The 18,917-nt window shown below is 33.9% G+C and overlaps 3 protein-coding genes across 7 annotated transcripts in view; 1 reads left to right on the forward strand and 2 right to left on the reverse strand.

Moving 5' to 3' along the window:
- The window catches only part of LOC113475634, a 3,165-nt gene extending 2,354 nt beyond the window's left edge, over nucleotides 1-811 (reverse strand). Inside the window, exons 1-2 of the mRNA XM_026840030.1 lie at nucleotides 573-811; nucleotides 214-340 (exon numbers count right to left, since the gene is read on the reverse strand). Of these exons, the coding sequence (XP_026695831.1) occupies nucleotides 214-278 (65 nt within the window). The 5' untranslated portion in view covers nucleotides 279-340; nucleotides 573-811. The remainder of the gene's footprint in view (nucleotides 1-213; nucleotides 341-572) is intronic.
- Nucleotides 812-4,222: 3,411 nt separating this feature from the next.
- On the reverse strand, nucleotides 4,223-9,938 carry LOC113475633. Of its 2 annotated transcripts, none has more exons than XM_026840028.1 (3): nucleotides 9,821-9,938; nucleotides 5,258-5,313; nucleotides 4,223-4,915 (listed from the first exon to the last, which is right to left on the reverse strand). In XM_026840028.1, the coding sequence occupies exons 1-3, from the start codon at nucleotides 9,928-9,930 to the stop codon at nucleotides 4,650-4,652; spliced, it is 432 nt and encodes a 143-aa protein (XP_026695829.1). In that variant the 5' UTR covers nucleotides 9,931-9,938; the 3' UTR covers nucleotides 4,223-4,649. The 2 variants fall into 2 exon arrangements, with proteins under 2 accessions (XP_026695829.1, XP_026695830.1); XM_026840029.1 differs by lacking the exon at nucleotides 9,821-9,938 and adding an exon at nucleotides 5,923-5,993.
- A 5,707-nt stretch (nucleotides 9,939-15,645) lies between these two features.
- LOC100181446 (kelch-like protein 2) overlaps nucleotides 15,646-18,917 on the forward strand; it is a 6,831-nt gene continuing 3,559 nt past the window's right edge. The window contains exons 1-7 of one of the 4 annotated variants that reach the window (XM_026840024.1): nucleotides 15,646-15,855; nucleotides 16,672-16,792; nucleotides 16,841-16,994; nucleotides 17,409-17,776; nucleotides 17,827-17,938; nucleotides 18,312-18,388; nucleotides 18,443-18,623. In XM_026840024.1, the coding sequence (XP_026695825.1) occupies nucleotides 15,701-15,855; nucleotides 16,672-16,792; nucleotides 16,841-16,994; nucleotides 17,409-17,776; nucleotides 17,827-17,938; nucleotides 18,312-18,388; nucleotides 18,443-18,623 (1,168 nt within the window). In that variant the 5' untranslated portion in view covers nucleotides 15,646-15,700. Of the gene's footprint in view, nucleotides 15,856-16,671; nucleotides 16,793-16,840; nucleotides 16,995-17,408; nucleotides 17,777-17,826; nucleotides 17,939-18,311; nucleotides 18,389-18,442; nucleotides 18,724-18,917 lie in introns of those variants that run through there. The other 3 variants (XM_026840023.1, XM_026840027.1, XM_026840026.1) reach the window with 3 other exon arrangements.

Consider the following 18,917-nt stretch of genomic DNA (forward strand, 5'->3'; position numbering starts at 1 on the left):
CTACATGCTTATACATCGTATGCTTGCTTAGATTAATACAAGTCCTATCTAAACAGCGTGTGGATTGGAACGATCCGTCTGACTTGTAGCTTTAATTAGCGTGGGTTTAATAAAGTTTCGATTTAACAAGTGTTATCTTTACTGCTCGTAATTTGACGCTTGATTTTTTTGTTACTTCCTTGACGAAATCACTTTATATTAAATAAGACTAACCTGTAACACTTGATGTAGATTATTCCACAAATTATAAGGACAACTATTGCTCCAACACCGATCATTGCATAAACCACCACGTTTGTACCGCGTGGGGCTGCTTTATTTACTACAGAAGAGTTGTTTTCTATAATCAAATACGAAAAAACATGTAAAGTTACTAGACACCAAATCAGTGATGAAGTAACTTTTTTGTTAACCTAACTCATGATTCGTCCGTCACACAAGTGTGTCAAAAGTATAAAGCGTTTAAAAGGTTTACAATATTATAAAAAAAAATAAAACAGCAAGAATACCGATGTAAAAACAATAATAACGCTGCACTGCTCCATATGCAAAAAATGTTGATTGTTACGTACCAATTGTAACAAAATTGTTCTTTGTAGTCGGTTTAGCTTTGTATTCGGTTGTTGAAACTTGTTTTGAATTCAACAAAACTTTTGTTGTTATCTTTTGTTCTGTTGTAAGAGCTGTAGTAGGTTGTTTTGATGTTGTATGTATGCTTGTTGTTGTGCTTGTTTTTGTAGTTGCTGTAGGTATGTTTCCTGTTGAAATTTTTAAATTTGTTTAAACATCAAATTGTTTAAATTTACTAAGTATTGGTTACAACGTGGTCAAAAATAGAAAATTTACTTTCACAAATATAACGATGGGTCTGGCAACATTTTACAATCTTCCATTTAAATCCATTCAAACCACCGTCCCAACCCATCGTAACGCAAAGTTTATTGGGATCGTAGACGTCATCAGAAACATCCCAATAAGTGAACACCGATGTATCAGTTGTTGTACCATCCGACCATTTTAATGTAGTATCACTGGTACGACTCAATCCAATGTAGAATGAATATGGTAAACCTTTAATAAAACACAAAATTACTTTTTTAAACGTTCGATATATAGTTCTCAATAAAATCTTTAGGTTTACTACATAAAATCCATCAAATTAAACTAAACTTGTAAAAATTTGTAATAACTTCTGCGCATCTAACCCTGATCTTATTTTCATATAGTTAAACATTTCGTGTTTAGCAAAGAACCGTAATGATCTGGTGCTACAAAAATGTAACCAACAAAATTCAAGTCCAACCACTAGGAGTAAGAGAGCTATATATTTCACATAAATTGCATCATCAGTCTCTTATTCAAATTTCTATTTTTTACGTTTTTTTTCTATTTTTTACGTAGCACCAGATCAAACTTGAAAAAAGATATAAAATATACTCCACTGTACGACAGTTTTTATTGTTAATCACAACTTTTACATTAAGTGAATAGAGTATGTTGTAATAACTAACCTGTTAATTTAGAGTTGTCAATATTTCTTACGAGAAAATCTTGAATTCGTTTGGATTTAACAACAGCTAGAATGGCGTCCATTGCTTTACAACCTTTCTTTGCATTATCGACTCCAATAACTGCTGTATACTCAATGTAATATTCGATGCCATCAAGTTGACGCCAATTACCAGTGGTTGATGTTACGACGATCAAATTTAACAGAATCAAAACGAACAGCATACTTTTGCTAATTCTGTCACAATATAGTTTCTGAAGACCAAACAAAATCATTTGAACACCTTGGTTCTAAGATGCATTACTGGTACGCACTCACGAAATTCAAGTACTAAACTAATACATATACGATATACGCCTTGTAATATACTAACTAAGGAAAGCAGTATAACTTCCGTGTTTTTATAGATATGCAATCCGCACTTGTATAAACATGACGTATTACCTGGCGTAGTTAAAATAATATCTACGTTGCAAGTTACTATAAAACAATAAAGGTGGGATAATTGAAATTAAATATTACATTTCCTGCGTCTAAGAACTGTTAAAAACATTGCATACAAAACATTGACAAACGTTTTTAATTTAAATATTTATCCCAACGTTTTTTTTTATTTTCGATTTATTGTAGGTAACTCTATGTACATTGAAGTAGTAAAGAAGTGCTGTGCAAATAATGTTTTAAACAAACGATTCTTAGTTCATGCATTGAAGATGCTGTAAGCTTGTAATATTGCCATTATTTCCCATTGAATTCTTCGTATGCTGTTTCAGTAACTTTCATGTTTTCGTATTGCTGTTGATCTAGTTAAACAATGGTTCAGTTATTCTTGTAATACAACTTACACATCCAAGTACGTACAACCAGAAGTTGTGGCATATGGAGTATTATGTCCCGATGCTTGCGTCATATCCATGTTATCCTTTACGTCACAGGTTCTTACGGTTGATTGAATCAGTCTGGAGGGTTTTTTACAGTAAAAAAAAACACAATTATTCTGAAATAATTAAATGTTAAAACAGTTGAATGTTATTTACCTTTTCCACAAGTACAGCACAAGTGCTAACATGAATACAAGACTTGTAGATAACATTGCAATAACGGGTAAAACCCACGATGGTGTCTTATCCAAGTCAGCATGTTGAGGACAGTCTGTTAATGCAATATACAAATTGTAACTTAGAACTTGTAACTTCAACATATAATATGAATACACCAAACATAGTCATTTAGATTTATATAAACAAAATACTACAGTCATATTTTAAACTGACTTGCTTTTGTCACCATTGAAATATCTTCTATCTTGTTAGTTGTATCAGCAATATGAATAGTTGTTGATTCTTCATTTGAAGCAAGCAAAGTATTCGTTTTTATTGTGAATGCGAATGCTGTTGTTGCTGCTTTCGTGGTCGTTGTTAACGTTAATGCATTTGTATTTCCTGCAATATACACAGAGATATAGTCCTACTGTGGCGGAAGATTCGACTCCTTCAGCACACAGTATCCCGTGTTTCATGATCGCATTTTAATTAATTAACGGCGGTATACGGAGGTCGTAAGGATTTATAATTTTTAAGTGTCCTTTGTTTACTACCAAATAGAACTAGAAAGTAGAAAAAAAGGTTTCCCATCTTCCCCAACCTTATACTATATGTATGTAGTATGGTTATTTAGTTTTATCCTGTTTACATTTTTGTAATACAATTAACAATAAACCATGTGGCCCATTCCTGATATATTACAAGCTTACTTTGACAAATATAACGATGGGTGTCCCAGCATTCAACAATCTTCCATTTGAATCCATTCAAACCACCAGACCAACCCATGGCAACACAAGGTTTCCTGAAATCGTAGTATTTATCAGTGGCATCCCAATAAGTGAAGACCGATGTATTAGTTGTTGTACCATCCGACCATTGTAATGTAGTTGGACCAGTACGACTTAAACCAATGTAGAATGAGTATGGCCAAACTAAATCGTAAAATACAAACTTGTATTTTTAATAAACGGGTGTATACAATATAGTCTCTATACTTCTATAGCATCTTAAATGCTTACCTGTTAAGTTTGTGGTATTGATATTTTTAACAAGAAAATCTTGAATTCGTTGAGATTTAACAACAGCTAGAATGGCGTTCATTGCTTTACAACCTTCCTTTGCTTTATCAACTCCACTAACTGGTGTATACTCAATGTAATATTCGATGCCATCAAGTTGATGCCAACTACCAGTGGTTGGTGTTACGAAAATCAAATTTGACAGAATCAAAACGAACAACATATTGTGGCTAAATCTATTAAAATTTAGTATCTTTAAAACAGACAAACTTATTTAATCGCCTTGAATATGATTTTTAATATTGGTACCAAACTCATGGATACCAACTACTACAATGATAGATAACAGACGTACGGCTTGATGTACGCACTGATACCTATACGATGTACGCCTTGTAATATACTAACTAAGGAAAGCAGTATAACTTCCGTGTTTTTATAGATATGTAATCCGCACTTGTATAAACATGACGTATTACCTGCCGTATAGTTAGAATAATATCTACTTTGCAAGTTGCAATAAAACAATACAACAGTACATTTCCACACAGGGATAACCCACGATTGTGTCTTTTAGCACATAATATCCAAATATCCCGATCGTGTTTTAAACAATTAACAACGGTCAATTGGATTCTTGAGGATACAGTTTTATAATACTTTAAATGTTCTTTGTTTACTACTAAAAAACGACAGGAAAATAAAATAAAAAGATGTCCCATCTTACTTATATTAATATTAATAAACCAACTGGCCGTGTTATATGACGATCGTGCGTATAAAATTATACATTCGTTATAAATTGGTCACTGATACAAAAAATGTGTTACGTAATAACATTTTACGCAAATACATATCAAAAGGTTACCGCGTATTGCCGGCAATTTTTACACTTCATAAGTGCCCAATTGGTTTAAGAAATAGCAATAAGTTTTTGCCGAGGATACGTACGGCAACTGTGGCAGCAACGAGCCTCGAACCCATAATCACTGGTATAATGGCGAACGCCTTAAGAATTCATCTTGTATTGATTAGTTTACGATTTGCGTCGTTTTATTCTTCTTTTACTTTGGCTTATTTTCTCTTATTCTTTTCCACAACTGCAGCGTAAATATCATTTGCTGGGAGCTTGATGCTGTTGCCATTTGCGCTTTCATCATTTTTTGAGCAATTATACACCACTTCTTCAGCATGAAATTCAATATTTGGGGAAACATTGCTTGCAGTGACATCGGCGCAACTGTTCACAGGATTTACTTCGTCGGCCTTTTCGCTTAGATCTTGAATTGGTTCGGCAGATGTTCCGGACAATACCGTGTCAACCATAACTGGACTATTGCCTAAATAACGTTTTAATTATTAAAAGTGAATAAATGAATGTAACTTGCTATATCCTCGTGTGGTCAGAAAACGACAATCCTAATAGCGGCGTAATGCTGTTGTTTTTTGGTGTTTTTACGTATGGCTTAGAATTTAGACATCCCATTAATGACACACACGCTCAAAATGCGCTATCAGCGACGAACCTTTAGCCTATTACCTCTCGCTCAACGGCATGTGCGCTAACCAATTGTGACACGGCGCCGGAAATAAATGAATGACATTAAAAAATATATTTTTAAAAGCTTTATGAATTCAATGCCGAATCTGGAATACGAAAGATCGGATTCCTGCTTTCTTACCTTCCTCAGAACCAGAGTTTCTCTTGTTGACGTCATAAGTCGTAGGTTTGTTGTTTCTGTAAGACAAGATTACCATGCTTATACATCGTATGTAACTATGTATGCTTATGTTTAGATTAATAATTCCTATTTATCAGCATGGATGTATATTAGGCTGGGGGAGATAGGACACCTTTTCATTCTATTTTCTCGTCCAATTTGACAATAAAAAAGAACATTCAAAGAATTATAAAAACCGTATCCTTACAACAACCACAAACCGTTTTTAAATGTTTAAAGCACGATCTGGATATTTTGATATTATGTGCCAAAAGTGTCTCATATTTACCCACAGAACTGTACCTCGTATGCATGCTTAGATCAATACAAGTCTTATCTAAACAGTGCGTGGGTCTGAATGATTAATTTGACGCGTAGCTTAAATTAGCGTGGGATTATGAAAGTTTCGCTTTAACAAGTGTTATCTTAACTATTCGTAATATGTTGTTTGTTTGATTACATGAATAAATGAATGAATTAAAGTACCCTAATTTTTTTCCTTACATGGCTGAAAAACCACAGCCGTTAAACACGGGTGTTCTGTTTCATACACCTCGTGTCAGCTTACGAGTTACCAAGTATGTTACTTTTACACCGTTGATTCAATGTAAAGTTTTTTAACTAACCTGCAATACTTGATGTAGATTATTCCACAAATTACAAGGACAACTGTTGCTCCAACACCGATCATTGCATAGCCAACCACACCTACACCGCTCGTTCGGCTTGTGCTGCTCGTTGCGCTCGTACCGTTCGTTCCGCTCGTACCGCTCGTTCCGCTCGTACCGCTCGTACCGCTCGTACCGCTCGTTCCGCTCGTAGCGCTCGTAGGTGCTTTATTCATTGTTGCAGGAGTGTTGTCTATTTGTATGGGTAATATTGTAAACAATAAGAACAAATATATTAAGTGGAATAAATGGTAGTTGTAATGGTAACTTTTTTGAGAACAAAAACTTTAAAAATCATTAAATAACTCCCACTGCTCCTAAAAAGTGAAATATTAAAAACAAACTTTGGTATAAAGTACTGTATAGTAATAAGATGGGACTCCTTTAGCGCATAATATCCAAGTATCCTGATCGCGATTTTAAACAATTAACAACGGTCTATTTTAATGGCTAATGGTACTTTTTACTTACGTACCTGTTGTATGAAAGTTGTTTACAGTTGATCTAATATTTTCGGTTGTTGTTATTCGTTTTGAAGTCAACAAAACTTCTATTGTTATTTGTTCAGTTGTAACAGCTATAGTAGTAGTTGTAGGAGCTGTAGTAGTAGTTGTTGTTGTAGGAGCTATTGTTGTGGGCAGGTTTCCTATTATGATGGATTATCGAAATTAAGAAATATTCCAATTTTGTACAAAAATAAAGTCAACTGGCTCTTTGGGGAAACTATGAAAAGTGACTTTTTTATTTGTCTCTTTGATTACGGTAGCAAAGATTTAGAAATATTTTAAACGAAAAGACTGGATTTTGCGACCAAACGACAGTTGTTAAAACACGCCTACAGTTAAAAACATATTTACAGTTAATTAAAAGAAAATAAGCGTGGTCGCTAGACCTAGCGGACAGACAAGCGATTTATGTTTAATTAAGTTTAACTTCTGGTAGAAACAAAAGTGTGCGTAAAGACACGACTCGTACAATGGGGGTGTAAAAACAAAAGTGTGCGTAAAGACACGACTCGTACAATGGGGGGAGTCGGCTTTAAAGAGCATTGACCCAAAGATTGGGCCCTGATGGAAAAAGAAAAACCTCAAAAATAAATTCCACCTATAGTGCACAGTGAACAGTTTCTGTGGAACACTTGTAGTTGTAAAAGAAGTGCATTACTGTAATACACAAGAAATTAGACACAAGAATAAATACGAGATAATAAATGCGTAAAAATACAATATGAGAAAAGAAAGATATGAACAATAGTGGTATAGAAGTGTTAAATTATATAGAGCTTACTTTGGCAAATATAACGATGTGTACTACTGCACTCTTCAATCTTCCATTTAAATAAAACATTTAATGCAGAGTGGTATCCCATGGTAACACAAGGTTTCCTGGAATCGTAGACGTCATCAGGACCATCCCAATAAGTGAAGACCGATGTATTAGTTGTTGTTCCATCCGACCATTGCAATGTAGTTGAACTGGTACGACTCAAACCAATGTAGAATGAATATGGTCTACCTATTGCTTAGAATACAATCTTATAATTCCAATTAACGGCTTTAAACAGTATAACCTTTACGGGTTAATCAATGCTCACCTGATAAATTTGTGGTATTTATATTTTTGACAAGAAAGTCCTGAATTCGTTGAGATTTAACAGCAGCTAAAATGGCGTTCATTCGTTTACAGCCCGCGATTGCGCCATTTTCACTAATTGCTGTATACTCAAAGTAATATTCGATGCCATCAAGTTGATGCCAATTAGCAGTAGTTGATGTTACGACGATCAAATTTAACAGAATCAAAACAGTCAGCATAATTTTGTGCAACTAACTGTTCCGGTTTATCCCTATCACCTTTATCAGCGTATGTGTCCTTGGGCAAATAATAAACGGCAATTGCTCTAACCCTATGGTCTCTAATAGGTTGTCTAAATTATAAGCTTACATTACATTCAAATATCCAATAATGACATTATACATAGCGTCTAACAGCCAACTACAAAGTAGCGCAAAAACACATAGTGGTATGGTAACACGCACAGACTAAATAATAAACCGAATTATATAACGCATATTACTTCTTTAATGTAACTGCAATCTGCTAGTTATAGCATTACACACGAACTGTCTAACACGCCTTCGAGGAATTTATTACAACCCACACGTGATGTAATGTCGTCCGGTGGCGTGACGCAACTTAGGTATAAACACAAATCAAGTAACATAGGAAATCTGGAAAGTATTATAGCATTTATTACATATGTCAGTAAATTAAAGTTACATTTTGTCGAATGTGTAAAAAAGCATACAGTTCTGTGGAGTAAGATGGGACACCTTTTGCATATAAAATCTAAATATCCTGATCGTGTTTTAAACAATTACCAACGGCCTATGAAAGTCGTACGTGGATACGGTTTTACAATTCTTGGAATGTTCTTTGTTTACTACCAAATGGGGCGAGAAAATAGAATAAAAAGCTGCCCCATTTCCCCCCTACTATATATTCAAATAATGTAAAAAAATTAATACACACAAATAAGACGATTTCTGTAAAAAGATTAATACAATGAAACAAAGATGTTCGTTTTTAGGTTATTTCAATGACAAAGCATGTATGTTGATTGACTACATAAATCAAACAGTGTTACACTTGTTTTAACCTTGAAATAAAGTATATTTTACAGGCTTGTTTTACTTCTTTAATGTCTTTTTCTTTTTCACAACTTGAGCGTAAACATCTTCTATCGAATCCTCACGATTGTTGTCTTCTGTTTCGCTTTGACCATTATCTGTGCTTGCATTGTCTGGTGTGCAATCATACACCGCTGCTTTAGAATCCAATCCCACATTTAGGACCACATAGCTTGCAGAGGCATCGGCACAACTATACACGGGATCTACTTTGTCAGCTTCTTCGTATAGATCTTGAATTGGTTCAGCAGATGTTCCGTACAATACATTGTCAACCACAACTGGACCTTCGCCTATATAGCATATATTAATATTACTCACATACGTGGTAACTTGTAAGCGGGCCTGAGGTGTATGAAACTTCTGTATTATGACAACTGTCACCGGCCCGCCGTTCGAAGATGTGTATACGTTGCATTTATTATTTTTTTTATTATTTTATTACAGTCATATTGTAGTAACATGTAAGCGAAAATGAATGTGTATAAAATAAAACACTCGTGTAATAACGAGTATTGTTACTCGTCACACGTGGATAAATGAATGAAATTTATTCGTTGTTGCATATTTGAAAGCGGCTTTTTTTAAAAAAATAATTAAACCCAGAATTGTGGAATGTTAGGATTCTGGTTTTCGTAATGGTTACGATATACTTAATATCAATTTCCGTAACATTTGTACATTTATAAAGAGAAAATATGGAGTGCAGTGCCTTGACGTAAACAAATGATTGCAACGTTAGTAAATTTTTTTGATAGATCCGATTTTTATTTAAACTTTATTAAATATTAAAACACAAATGTTTGGCTTAGGAAGCTTTACAAGTTTTCCAATCGCGACTTTCTTACCTTCTTCAGAACCAGAGTTTTTCTTGTTGACGTTATCAGTCGTAGATTTGTTGTTTCTGCAAGTCAAAATTAATATGCTTATACATCGTATGTTCGCTTATATATCATATACATGCTTATACATTCCACGATTAGATCAATAGAAGTCCCATCTAAACAATGTGTGGTTTAAAACGTTCCATATGACATGTAGCTTTAATTAGCGTGGGTTTAATAAAGTTTCGATTTAACAAGTGTTATCTTTACTCTTCATAATATGACGTTTGTTATTCCTTTTACTTCCTTTGAGGAAATCACTTTACATTAAGTAAGACCAACCTGTAATACTTGATGTAGATTATTCCACAAATTAGAAGGACAATGCTTGCTCCAACACCGATCATGGCATACACCACCGCGCTTTTGCCGCTAGTTGATGCATTATTCATTGTAGCAGAAGTGGCTTATATTCATGTAAAATACAGAGTTATGAATAACGCAGTGGTATAAGTTGGAGCCGCTGTAAATGCTATTTTAAACAATACATCTGTACGCTATTCTTAAGCTGTATAGGTTGGTTATAATAAATTCAAATATACACAAGGTTTACCATAAAAAATAAGTTTTTTTTTCGTAAAGGCGGGTTTAAACTAGCGCCGATGGCTGGCGATTCGAGAGAGTCTAGCGATTTTCTGACGTCACTTCCTATACCGCTAGCGATGCGAGCAACAAAAAATTAATTGGAAACAGTTTTACTATGCCGATCATCGCTAGTGATAAACCGTTTTTGACGCAAAAGTAACATCTTTCGCGAGTACTGTTTCGCTTTACATTAAACCGTGGGATTTTCGAGTTAACATGAATGTAAAATTAAAATATTTTGTTGCAAGAAAAATATATTGTAAATTTAGCGTAAAATTATTAAAAAAAATGCTTTGTTATAGGTGGTTCGTGACTATAGCGTAATTACACGATTATTCTGTAAAATCAAAATAAAATAAAACCAAAATATATGAAGTATAAGCTAAGCTTGCTAAACGAAATTATATCTTTTTATCGCATATTTACGTTATAACGGTAAAATGTAATGTCCAGCTGTCCGCAAAACAGATCAGGTTACCAGGCGATTTTACATTTGTATATAAATCCTTTATCATATTCGCTCCCTACCATCGCCAGCGCTTTTACCGCCCGTAGTGTGAACCCGCCCTAAGTGGAACTTAAAATACACCTTAACGTACTTATTAAAATATACTTGCTTGTTGCAGTTTTTACTACGGTATTGTATTGAGTTGATGTTGCTTGTTTTGATGTTAGCAAAGCTGTGGTTGATTCAGTTGTTGTTAATGCTGCATTTGTTGTTGTAAAATCAGCTGTTGGTGCTGAATTTTCTACAGATAAAACCTAAAAGTTTATAAACAAATATTTTTTTAACATTTATTGAAACAAATTTAACAATTTTATTGTACAGTGTAAAAAAAATAAACTTGTTAACTTTACTTTGACAAATGTAGCGATTGGTCTTCAAACATTTAACAATCTTCCATTTAAATGGCTTCTCCAATGCAAAATCATATCCCATTGTAACGCAAAGTTTTCTAGGATCGTATGCATTGTCACCTTCGTCACCAAGAATTGCCCAATACGTAAAACTTGTTAAATTTAAAATTGTACCATCCGACCATTGCAATGTAGTTTTATTGATGCGACTCAAACCAATTAAGAACGAATATGGCCTTCCTTCAAAATACAATACAATATTACAGTGGGCTCGGGGTGTTTGAAACAGAACAGCGGTGTTATGACGACAGTCCGTCGATGCCGGCCATTCGAGAAGAATAATTGATTCATTTAAACGTACCCGATAGCTTTGTTGTATCGATGTTTTGCACAAGTAAATCTTGAATTCGTTGATATTTAACAACAGCTAGAATGGCGTTCATTGCTTTACAACCTTCCTTTGCTTTATCAACTCCATTAACTGCTGTATACTCAATATAATATTCGATGCCATCAAGTTGATGCCAACTACCATTGGTTGATGTTATGACGATCAAATTTAACAGAATCAAAACGAACAACATACTATTGTTTATTCTGTTAAAATATAGGTATATAGGTAACTTCAGCGTGTTTGGTTCTGAAGACCAAACAAACTATTTGAACACCTTGGATATAAGATGCATTACTGATACCGCACTCACGAAATCCAACTTCTAAACTGATACATATACGATGTACGCCTTGTAATTATCTAAGGAAAGCAGTATAACTTCCGTGTTTTTATAGATATGCAATCCGCACTTCTATAAACATGACGTATTACCTGGCGTAGTTAAAATAATATTTAAGTTGCAAGTTGCATTAAAACAATAAAGGTGGGATAATTTAATTAAAATATTACATTTCCAGCGGCTGGGGACTGTTAAAAACATTGCTTCCAAAAGATTGACAAACGTTTTTCAGATTTAATAATTACTCTGACGTTTTTTTATTAAACCTAAAAATATTGTAATTTAGCATGTTAGAATAACGATGAAAAAAATGTTGTTGTAAATACTTTTTTTTGTAAAATTAAAGTTTTAATTTTGACTTGTAGTGTAAAGTGTAAGCGAATTTTTTTTATTTTTGATCCCCATAAATGAATGAATGTAACTTACTTTATCCTCCCGTAGCCGGAAAACGACAGATGTTATAGCACGGGTGTTCATACTCCTCGTGTCAGCTTACGAGTTACCATGTATTTTACTTTGTGGGTGATTATTTTTTTTCATAAAAAATGTTTTTTTCAGCAAACGTAAATATTTTGGTACTAAGTCAATCCTGGCCTAAGTCCTAGAACCCTTGGAGTGTCATGCTGCGGGACCTCACCCGTATAGAATCGTAAATATGTTAAAAGCAGACAAATCGCGATTTAATTGGAAGTGACGCTATCAGTAAATTGGCACCAATACAAATTGTAATTTGATATTACAAAGGGATTTCTGGCCGAGCTTAGACAGCGGCCAAACAAATTTCACTGTAGTTACCGCACTGACTACAAAGTTTGTTTTTTTTAATTTTACTTATATAGTAGGGTGGGAAGATGGGACATCCTTTCATTCTAGTTTCTCGTCCCATTTAGTATTAAACTAAGAACATTTAAAACATTAATAAATCGGGTCCTCACGACTCACATAGACCGTTGTAAGTTGTTTAAAATACGATCAGGGTATTTAGATATAATGTGCTAAAGGTGCCCCGTGTTCCCCTACACTACTAAATAACAAAAAGTGGAAAATTTCTATAATATTCGCAGGTTAGGGAAACACCCGAAGGAAAAATTTTATTCTTTTCATAACACTGATCCATTGTTGCGTAAATTGACGTCACACAGGTAAAACTCAGTGAACCGTGGGTACATTTTAGCTTCAGCAAGATGATATTATTATCACTTCTTATGTTTTAGTTTCAGCAGCTTACTATTGCTTCGTATGTTTTAGTTGCAGTATGAATAAACGTATGTAACTTACTTTACATGTACATTACACGTAACGTAGTAGCAGTTGACACTTGATTATTTATTTCATTAAAGGGGGGTGCTAGTGAGGAATCTTCCCCCCCTTGCCTATAGAAAAAACGAGAGACTAAAAAAGGAAAAAAAGAAAATTATTGGACCGTAACGGTATTTCCCCATAAAAATCATATATTAGTAAATATATCTTATATTATTAAATATCCCGGGTTATGGTACACCTCAACACCTGGAGCAGCAATCTTGGTGTCGTTGGAAAAAACAAGCGACACTTCAATTACGTATCAAAAATATAATAAATAATCAAAGTACTTTTAGTTGGGTGGGCCGTCAAAGGTGACACGCGATAAAATAAAAAAATCGTTAATAAAAATTAAGGAGGATTCCTCACTAGCACCTAAAGCGGCTATAAACCCCTGACGTTCATAGCAAAACAAATATTTGCGATCATGAATTTAAAAAAAATTATTTGCAATAAAACTCGTTAGGGCGTGTTTTATTTTATTTGTGAATTTGCAAAAATAATATGGATTTTAACACATTAGATAGGGTTTCTTGGTAATCCTTTAGCTGGTGGCCATCTGAAATTTTGGTTTCAAAATGTTCTATAGGCCTCACTGATACTTTTCAAAAAAGTCGGGCGTTCGTGTCGAAAATTAACTTTAAAAATGCGGGAAAACATGCTTCGTTATCATAATTCGTCTGATTTGCGTAAGATTAACGATTTATTACGTCACAATCGCGGTCTGTTACATCACAATAGTGGTATATTATATGCATTCTATGACACAATAGTCCTTGGTTTAATTCATGACTGCTTATGTGGAAAATACTGTGACGCAACACGATTTCGCGTCTTTTCAAAGTTAATTTTCGACACAAACGCCCGAGTTTTTTTTTTTTTAATTATACAGCGGGTATCAGTGACACCTAAGAAACATTTTGAAACCAAAATTTCAGGTGGCCACCAGCTAAAGAATTACCGATTATGGTTTTTAACACATCAGATAGGGTTTCTCAACCACAAATCCCTAATGTCTAAGTTCTAATCCAAAAATCTAACTTGTGTTGATCGCCCAAAAAATTCTTAAAGTAAACCAAATCTATAAAAATCCTCAAAATTAATGTGATTAGGCAAATTTCAAATGCGGCAAGCCCGTCTGCTAACCAGAAGACTATTAATCTGACCAGTGGCAGATTTCAGGGGTGGATAGGGGGGCGGTTGCACCCCAAATAAAATACTTAGCATTTTTCTTAAAAGATATTGAATTCTTTACGCACACTTTTGTTTTTATTAGAAGACTAACCTGATAATAATTAAACATAAATGGCTCGTCTGTCTGCTAGGTGTAGCGACCACGCTTATTTTCTTTTATTTAAATATAAACATGTTGAAACTTTTAACTGTAAGCGTGTTTTAACAACTGTTGTTTTGTCGCTATATCCTGTCTTTTCGTTTAAAATTTTAAATTTTCTACTGTTATCGAAGAGACAAATAAAGTTTTTTTAACTATAATTTTTATAAAACTTCACAATTTCATGTGTCCACACTACCACACATGTTCCCCCAACTGCAGTATTATTCTTTTTTATTACTTTATAGTTGAACAATATATGACAAAATAACATTTAATGTGCTTATCAGTAGTGATTTAAACTTTCCAATGGGTTTTAGCCTTTCAGTTATTTGTTCTATACGTTCTGAATGGTGTTCATTTTTCCCCAGATATTAGAATATATATTCTATGTATATTACTGGTCATTTAGAACTTTTATAGTTTTTTTTTTGTCTTTGAGTATTTTGTTTTATATGTACTTAGCAGTGTTGATTTTGTCCAAAATATTCAAAATTGCCCCGTAGTATTACCCAACAAGAAGAAAATGTTGAATTTTAATGTAATTTGCGTGTACACTTAACTGCAGTTGCTAAGTGATCGCTAATAAGTCAAAACAAACTGCAGAAAAGTGTTTGCTTTTTTCTATGTAAACATTACTGGTGTAATAACTTAGTTTACATGCGTAACATTATGCAGTTTATTAACAAAATATGAGGTGACATTGATAAAATACAGTTACACTCATAGTTGTCAAACATAAAGAACCTCATCGATTAATGTGGTGAATGCAATATACTATGGCTGTTTGTATAGACAATTAAAAGCAGGGTAGATCTGGGATGACATTGTTAAAATACAGTTACACTCATAGTTGTCAAACATAGGGAACCTCATTGATTAATGTGGTGAATGCAATATACTTTGGGTCTGCTTGTTTGTATGGACACCTAACAACAAGGTAAAATCTGGGGAGACATTGTTAAAATGCAGTTACACTCATAGTTGTCAAACATAAAGAAGCTCATCGATTAATGTGGTGAATGCAATATACTATGGCTGTTTGTATAGACAATTAAAAGCAGGGTAAAATCTCGGGTGACATTGTTAAAATGCAGTTACACTCATAGTTGTCAAACATAAAGAACCTCATCGATTAATGTGGTGAATGCCATATACTATGGCTGTTTGTATAGACAATTAAAAGCAGGGTAAAAGCTGGGGTAACATTAAAATCTGATCGTTTAAAACTAGGGTTCAGTCAGCCCTGTTTTAAAAGTTGGGGTGACATGCCACTCCAGGCACCCCTAACCTTACGCCTATGATTTGTTTCTCTTAGATTGAAAGTTGGTTAAACATTTCAAGTTGTTGATGATAATGGATCTTGAGGATAAGGATGATATTAAGGGTTGTCCTCGTCTTTGCATTTCTTATTCTGATAAAGAATCGGAATTAGTTGAAGATAAAACATCAAAAGTGATGAAGAGTGAAGAATATCCATGGATGATGTTGGAACAATTAAACAAGTAACTTAAACTTACATTAATTTTTTTCAATTTCATTTATTCATCTAGCAATATATATTTGTATTATGTTGAATATTTAAGTCCACTTCAGAGGCAAACCATGGTTCTTTTAGATCAGTGTTTTTCAACCTTTTTAGCTTGCGGACCGGTAAAATTTCGAAACAAATTTTGTGGACCGGGGGACCATAAACAATCAACCCAAAATGTAATTCCGTCTAAAGTAGACCATGAACTTTATGTTATGTTGCAAATTACGGAATTGGCAAAGTTCTAGATCTGTTTAAAATTTGATGTTTTATTTCTTTAATCAATGGACAAGACTTAACATCTTGCATTTTACAATTTTTGAATTGTGATATATTTGGCGGACCGGCAGGAAATTTTGGACGTTTTGCGAAGGTATTTAACAAAGATTGCCCAATCCATTGATCACTAATGGGCCCAAATTATTAACCATGCATAAAAATTTACCGTCTTTTTGGCAAGAGCTGTATAAAACAGTGTTGTAATGATTTTGTTGCCCTGTCTTTACGCATACTTTTGTTTATATATGAAGTTTAACCCAACTAAAATAAATGGCTTGTCTGTCCGCCAGGTGTAGCGACCACGCTTATTTTCTTCCAATTAAATGTAAATAGGTTTTTAACTGTAATCATGTTTTGAAAACTGTTGTTTTGTCACTATATCCTGTCTTTTCATTAAATATTTCTAAATCTTCGCTGTCGTAATCGAACAGACAAATAAAAGTTATTGTTATAATATATTATCTAAAGATAAATAGGTGACATTCATTTATATCATTCTTGTTATATAAAGACAAAGGATGAATAATCTGTATTGTGACTTCACAATTTGTATTGATGATGAAGAATACCCCGTACATCAAGGGATTCTTGCTGCAAGAAGTGAATACTTCAATGCAATGTTTACTTCAAAGGTAAATTGAGATTTTTTAAGTTTTAAACTGAACCTCAGTCTTTAATAGTTAAAGGAAGGTTTTGAAAAACGGGTTGAAATTAAAGAATCATCAAAACAATGTGTTGAACGGATCTTGGGTTTCTTATACAGCGGGAAGATTGAGTTATCTGTTGGAAATATTGAAGAAACAATTCGTTGTGCTGCCCTGATGCAAATACCAGGTGATATATATATATATATATATATATATAGTTTGTTAACATGTTTGTAGGTTGTATATGGTTGGATTTAACGAATTGTGTTTAGCTTGTGTGTACCTATTGTTCAATTGCATTTGAATGAATGTAACTTGCTTTATCCTCGCGTGGCGGGAAAACGACAGTCGTTAAACACCGGTGTTCTGTTTCATACACCTCGTGCTAGCTTTTTTTAATGTTAAATCTTTGGTTTCAATTAACGCTTTGCCTTTGTCCAGTGCCATGGCACAGTTGGGTAGCGTTCATTCATTCATTCATACAATGTCATGATCAAAGGTATTCTTGGGGCCATTTTTACCACGCTCTGGATGTTAAATATCACTAAAAGATGAAGAAATAACATTTATTGGAAATCTCCTTTACAAAATATTTTTATAGATTTGTTGCAAGTTGCTGCTGATTATGTGCACAGTATTTTCAATGCTGAAAATTGCATTCACTTTCGTGGTTTGGCCAAGTTGCATTCTATGGATGACTTGGTAAAAAAGGCTGATAAATATGTGCTGGTTCACTTCAGAGATGTTTGTCTTGATGGAAGTTGGAATGAGTTGAGTGCTGAAGATGTAGAGATGTTTATTTCATCTGAAGATGTTGTGGTGGAGTCAGAGGAAGTTGTTTATGAGTGTATGGTTGGTTGGGTGAAGCATGATCTACCATCAAGGAAACAATATTTCCCAACTTTGTTTAGAAATATAAGGTTTCAAAATCTTTCTACCCAATTTATCAGAGATGTCATCAGAATAGAGGTAAAAATTCTTGTTTAGTATTTTTTAATTACTAAGTACTTTAATTTTAGAAACTTGTTTATGATTGTCCTGAATGTTGTAAAGTGGTTTGCAAACAGTATCTTGACAACATTGGATTACCACCAACAACAACATACAATCCAAGGAAAGGGGATTTTCCAGGTATGGAAAGTGGTTTTAAAAGCACCTATAAAAAAGTTGAAATTGAATGAATGAGTGAATGAAACTTACTTTATCTTTGCGTGGCCAGTAGACGACAGTCGTTATAACACAGGTGTTCATGCACCTTGTGTCAGCTTATGAGTTACCAAGTATGTTACTTTGTGGGTGATTAATTTTTAAGTGATAATTTGGACAACCCATTAGTGACTAGGAATACCCGTTGGAGCAATTGCCAATAAGTTTCTTTTCCAAAAACACATTCTCCCACAATGGTAACAATGGTGAGCCTTGAACCCATTACCTTTTGAGTTAGGGACAGGCGCGCTAACCATCTGTATTATGACGAAGGACCGAGTTGTCTTATGTTTTACAGATGTGATTGTCACTTATGTATCAGATGTTCGGTATGGCAACTTTATACTTAATGAAAATAAAGTTGAAGTGAAACAGGTGACAATTTTAAAGTTGTTTTAAGATTGTTAAAATATGATTGAATTTTAACAGAATAAACAAAGAGGATACAGAGATTCTATCACAGCATCTACTGTTCATGAAAATAAAGTTTATATTTGTTCCAATAATCAAGTCAAGTCATATGATGGGAAAACATGGGAAGATATTACAGAATTACCAAATAACATGCAATGTCAACATATGGTGATTTGTAATTCAATACATTTTTTGGGTAAGTGCCTAACTCCATGATTGACACGATTATTGTGTGCGTATTCTTAAAGGAATCAAAGAATGTAACTTACTTTATCTTTGTGGGGCCGAAAAACGACAGCAGTCGTTATAACATGGGTGTTCATACATCTCGTTCCAGCTTACAAGTTACCATGTATGTTACTTTGTAAGTGATTATTTTTTTGAGTTTTTTATTTTTTATGTATGGCTGATAATTTGGACAACCCATTAGTGGCCACTGGGTTGGAGCAATTGCCGGTAAGTGTCTTGCCCAAGGACACATACGCCCACA

This window comes from Ciona intestinalis, unplaced genomic scaffold (assembly GCF_000224145.3).
Source record: "Ciona intestinalis unplaced genomic scaffold, KH HT001100.1, whole genome shotgun sequence".
NCBI classification, from domain to species: domain Eukaryota; kingdom Metazoa; phylum Chordata; class Ascidiacea; order Phlebobranchia; family Cionidae; genus Ciona; species Ciona intestinalis.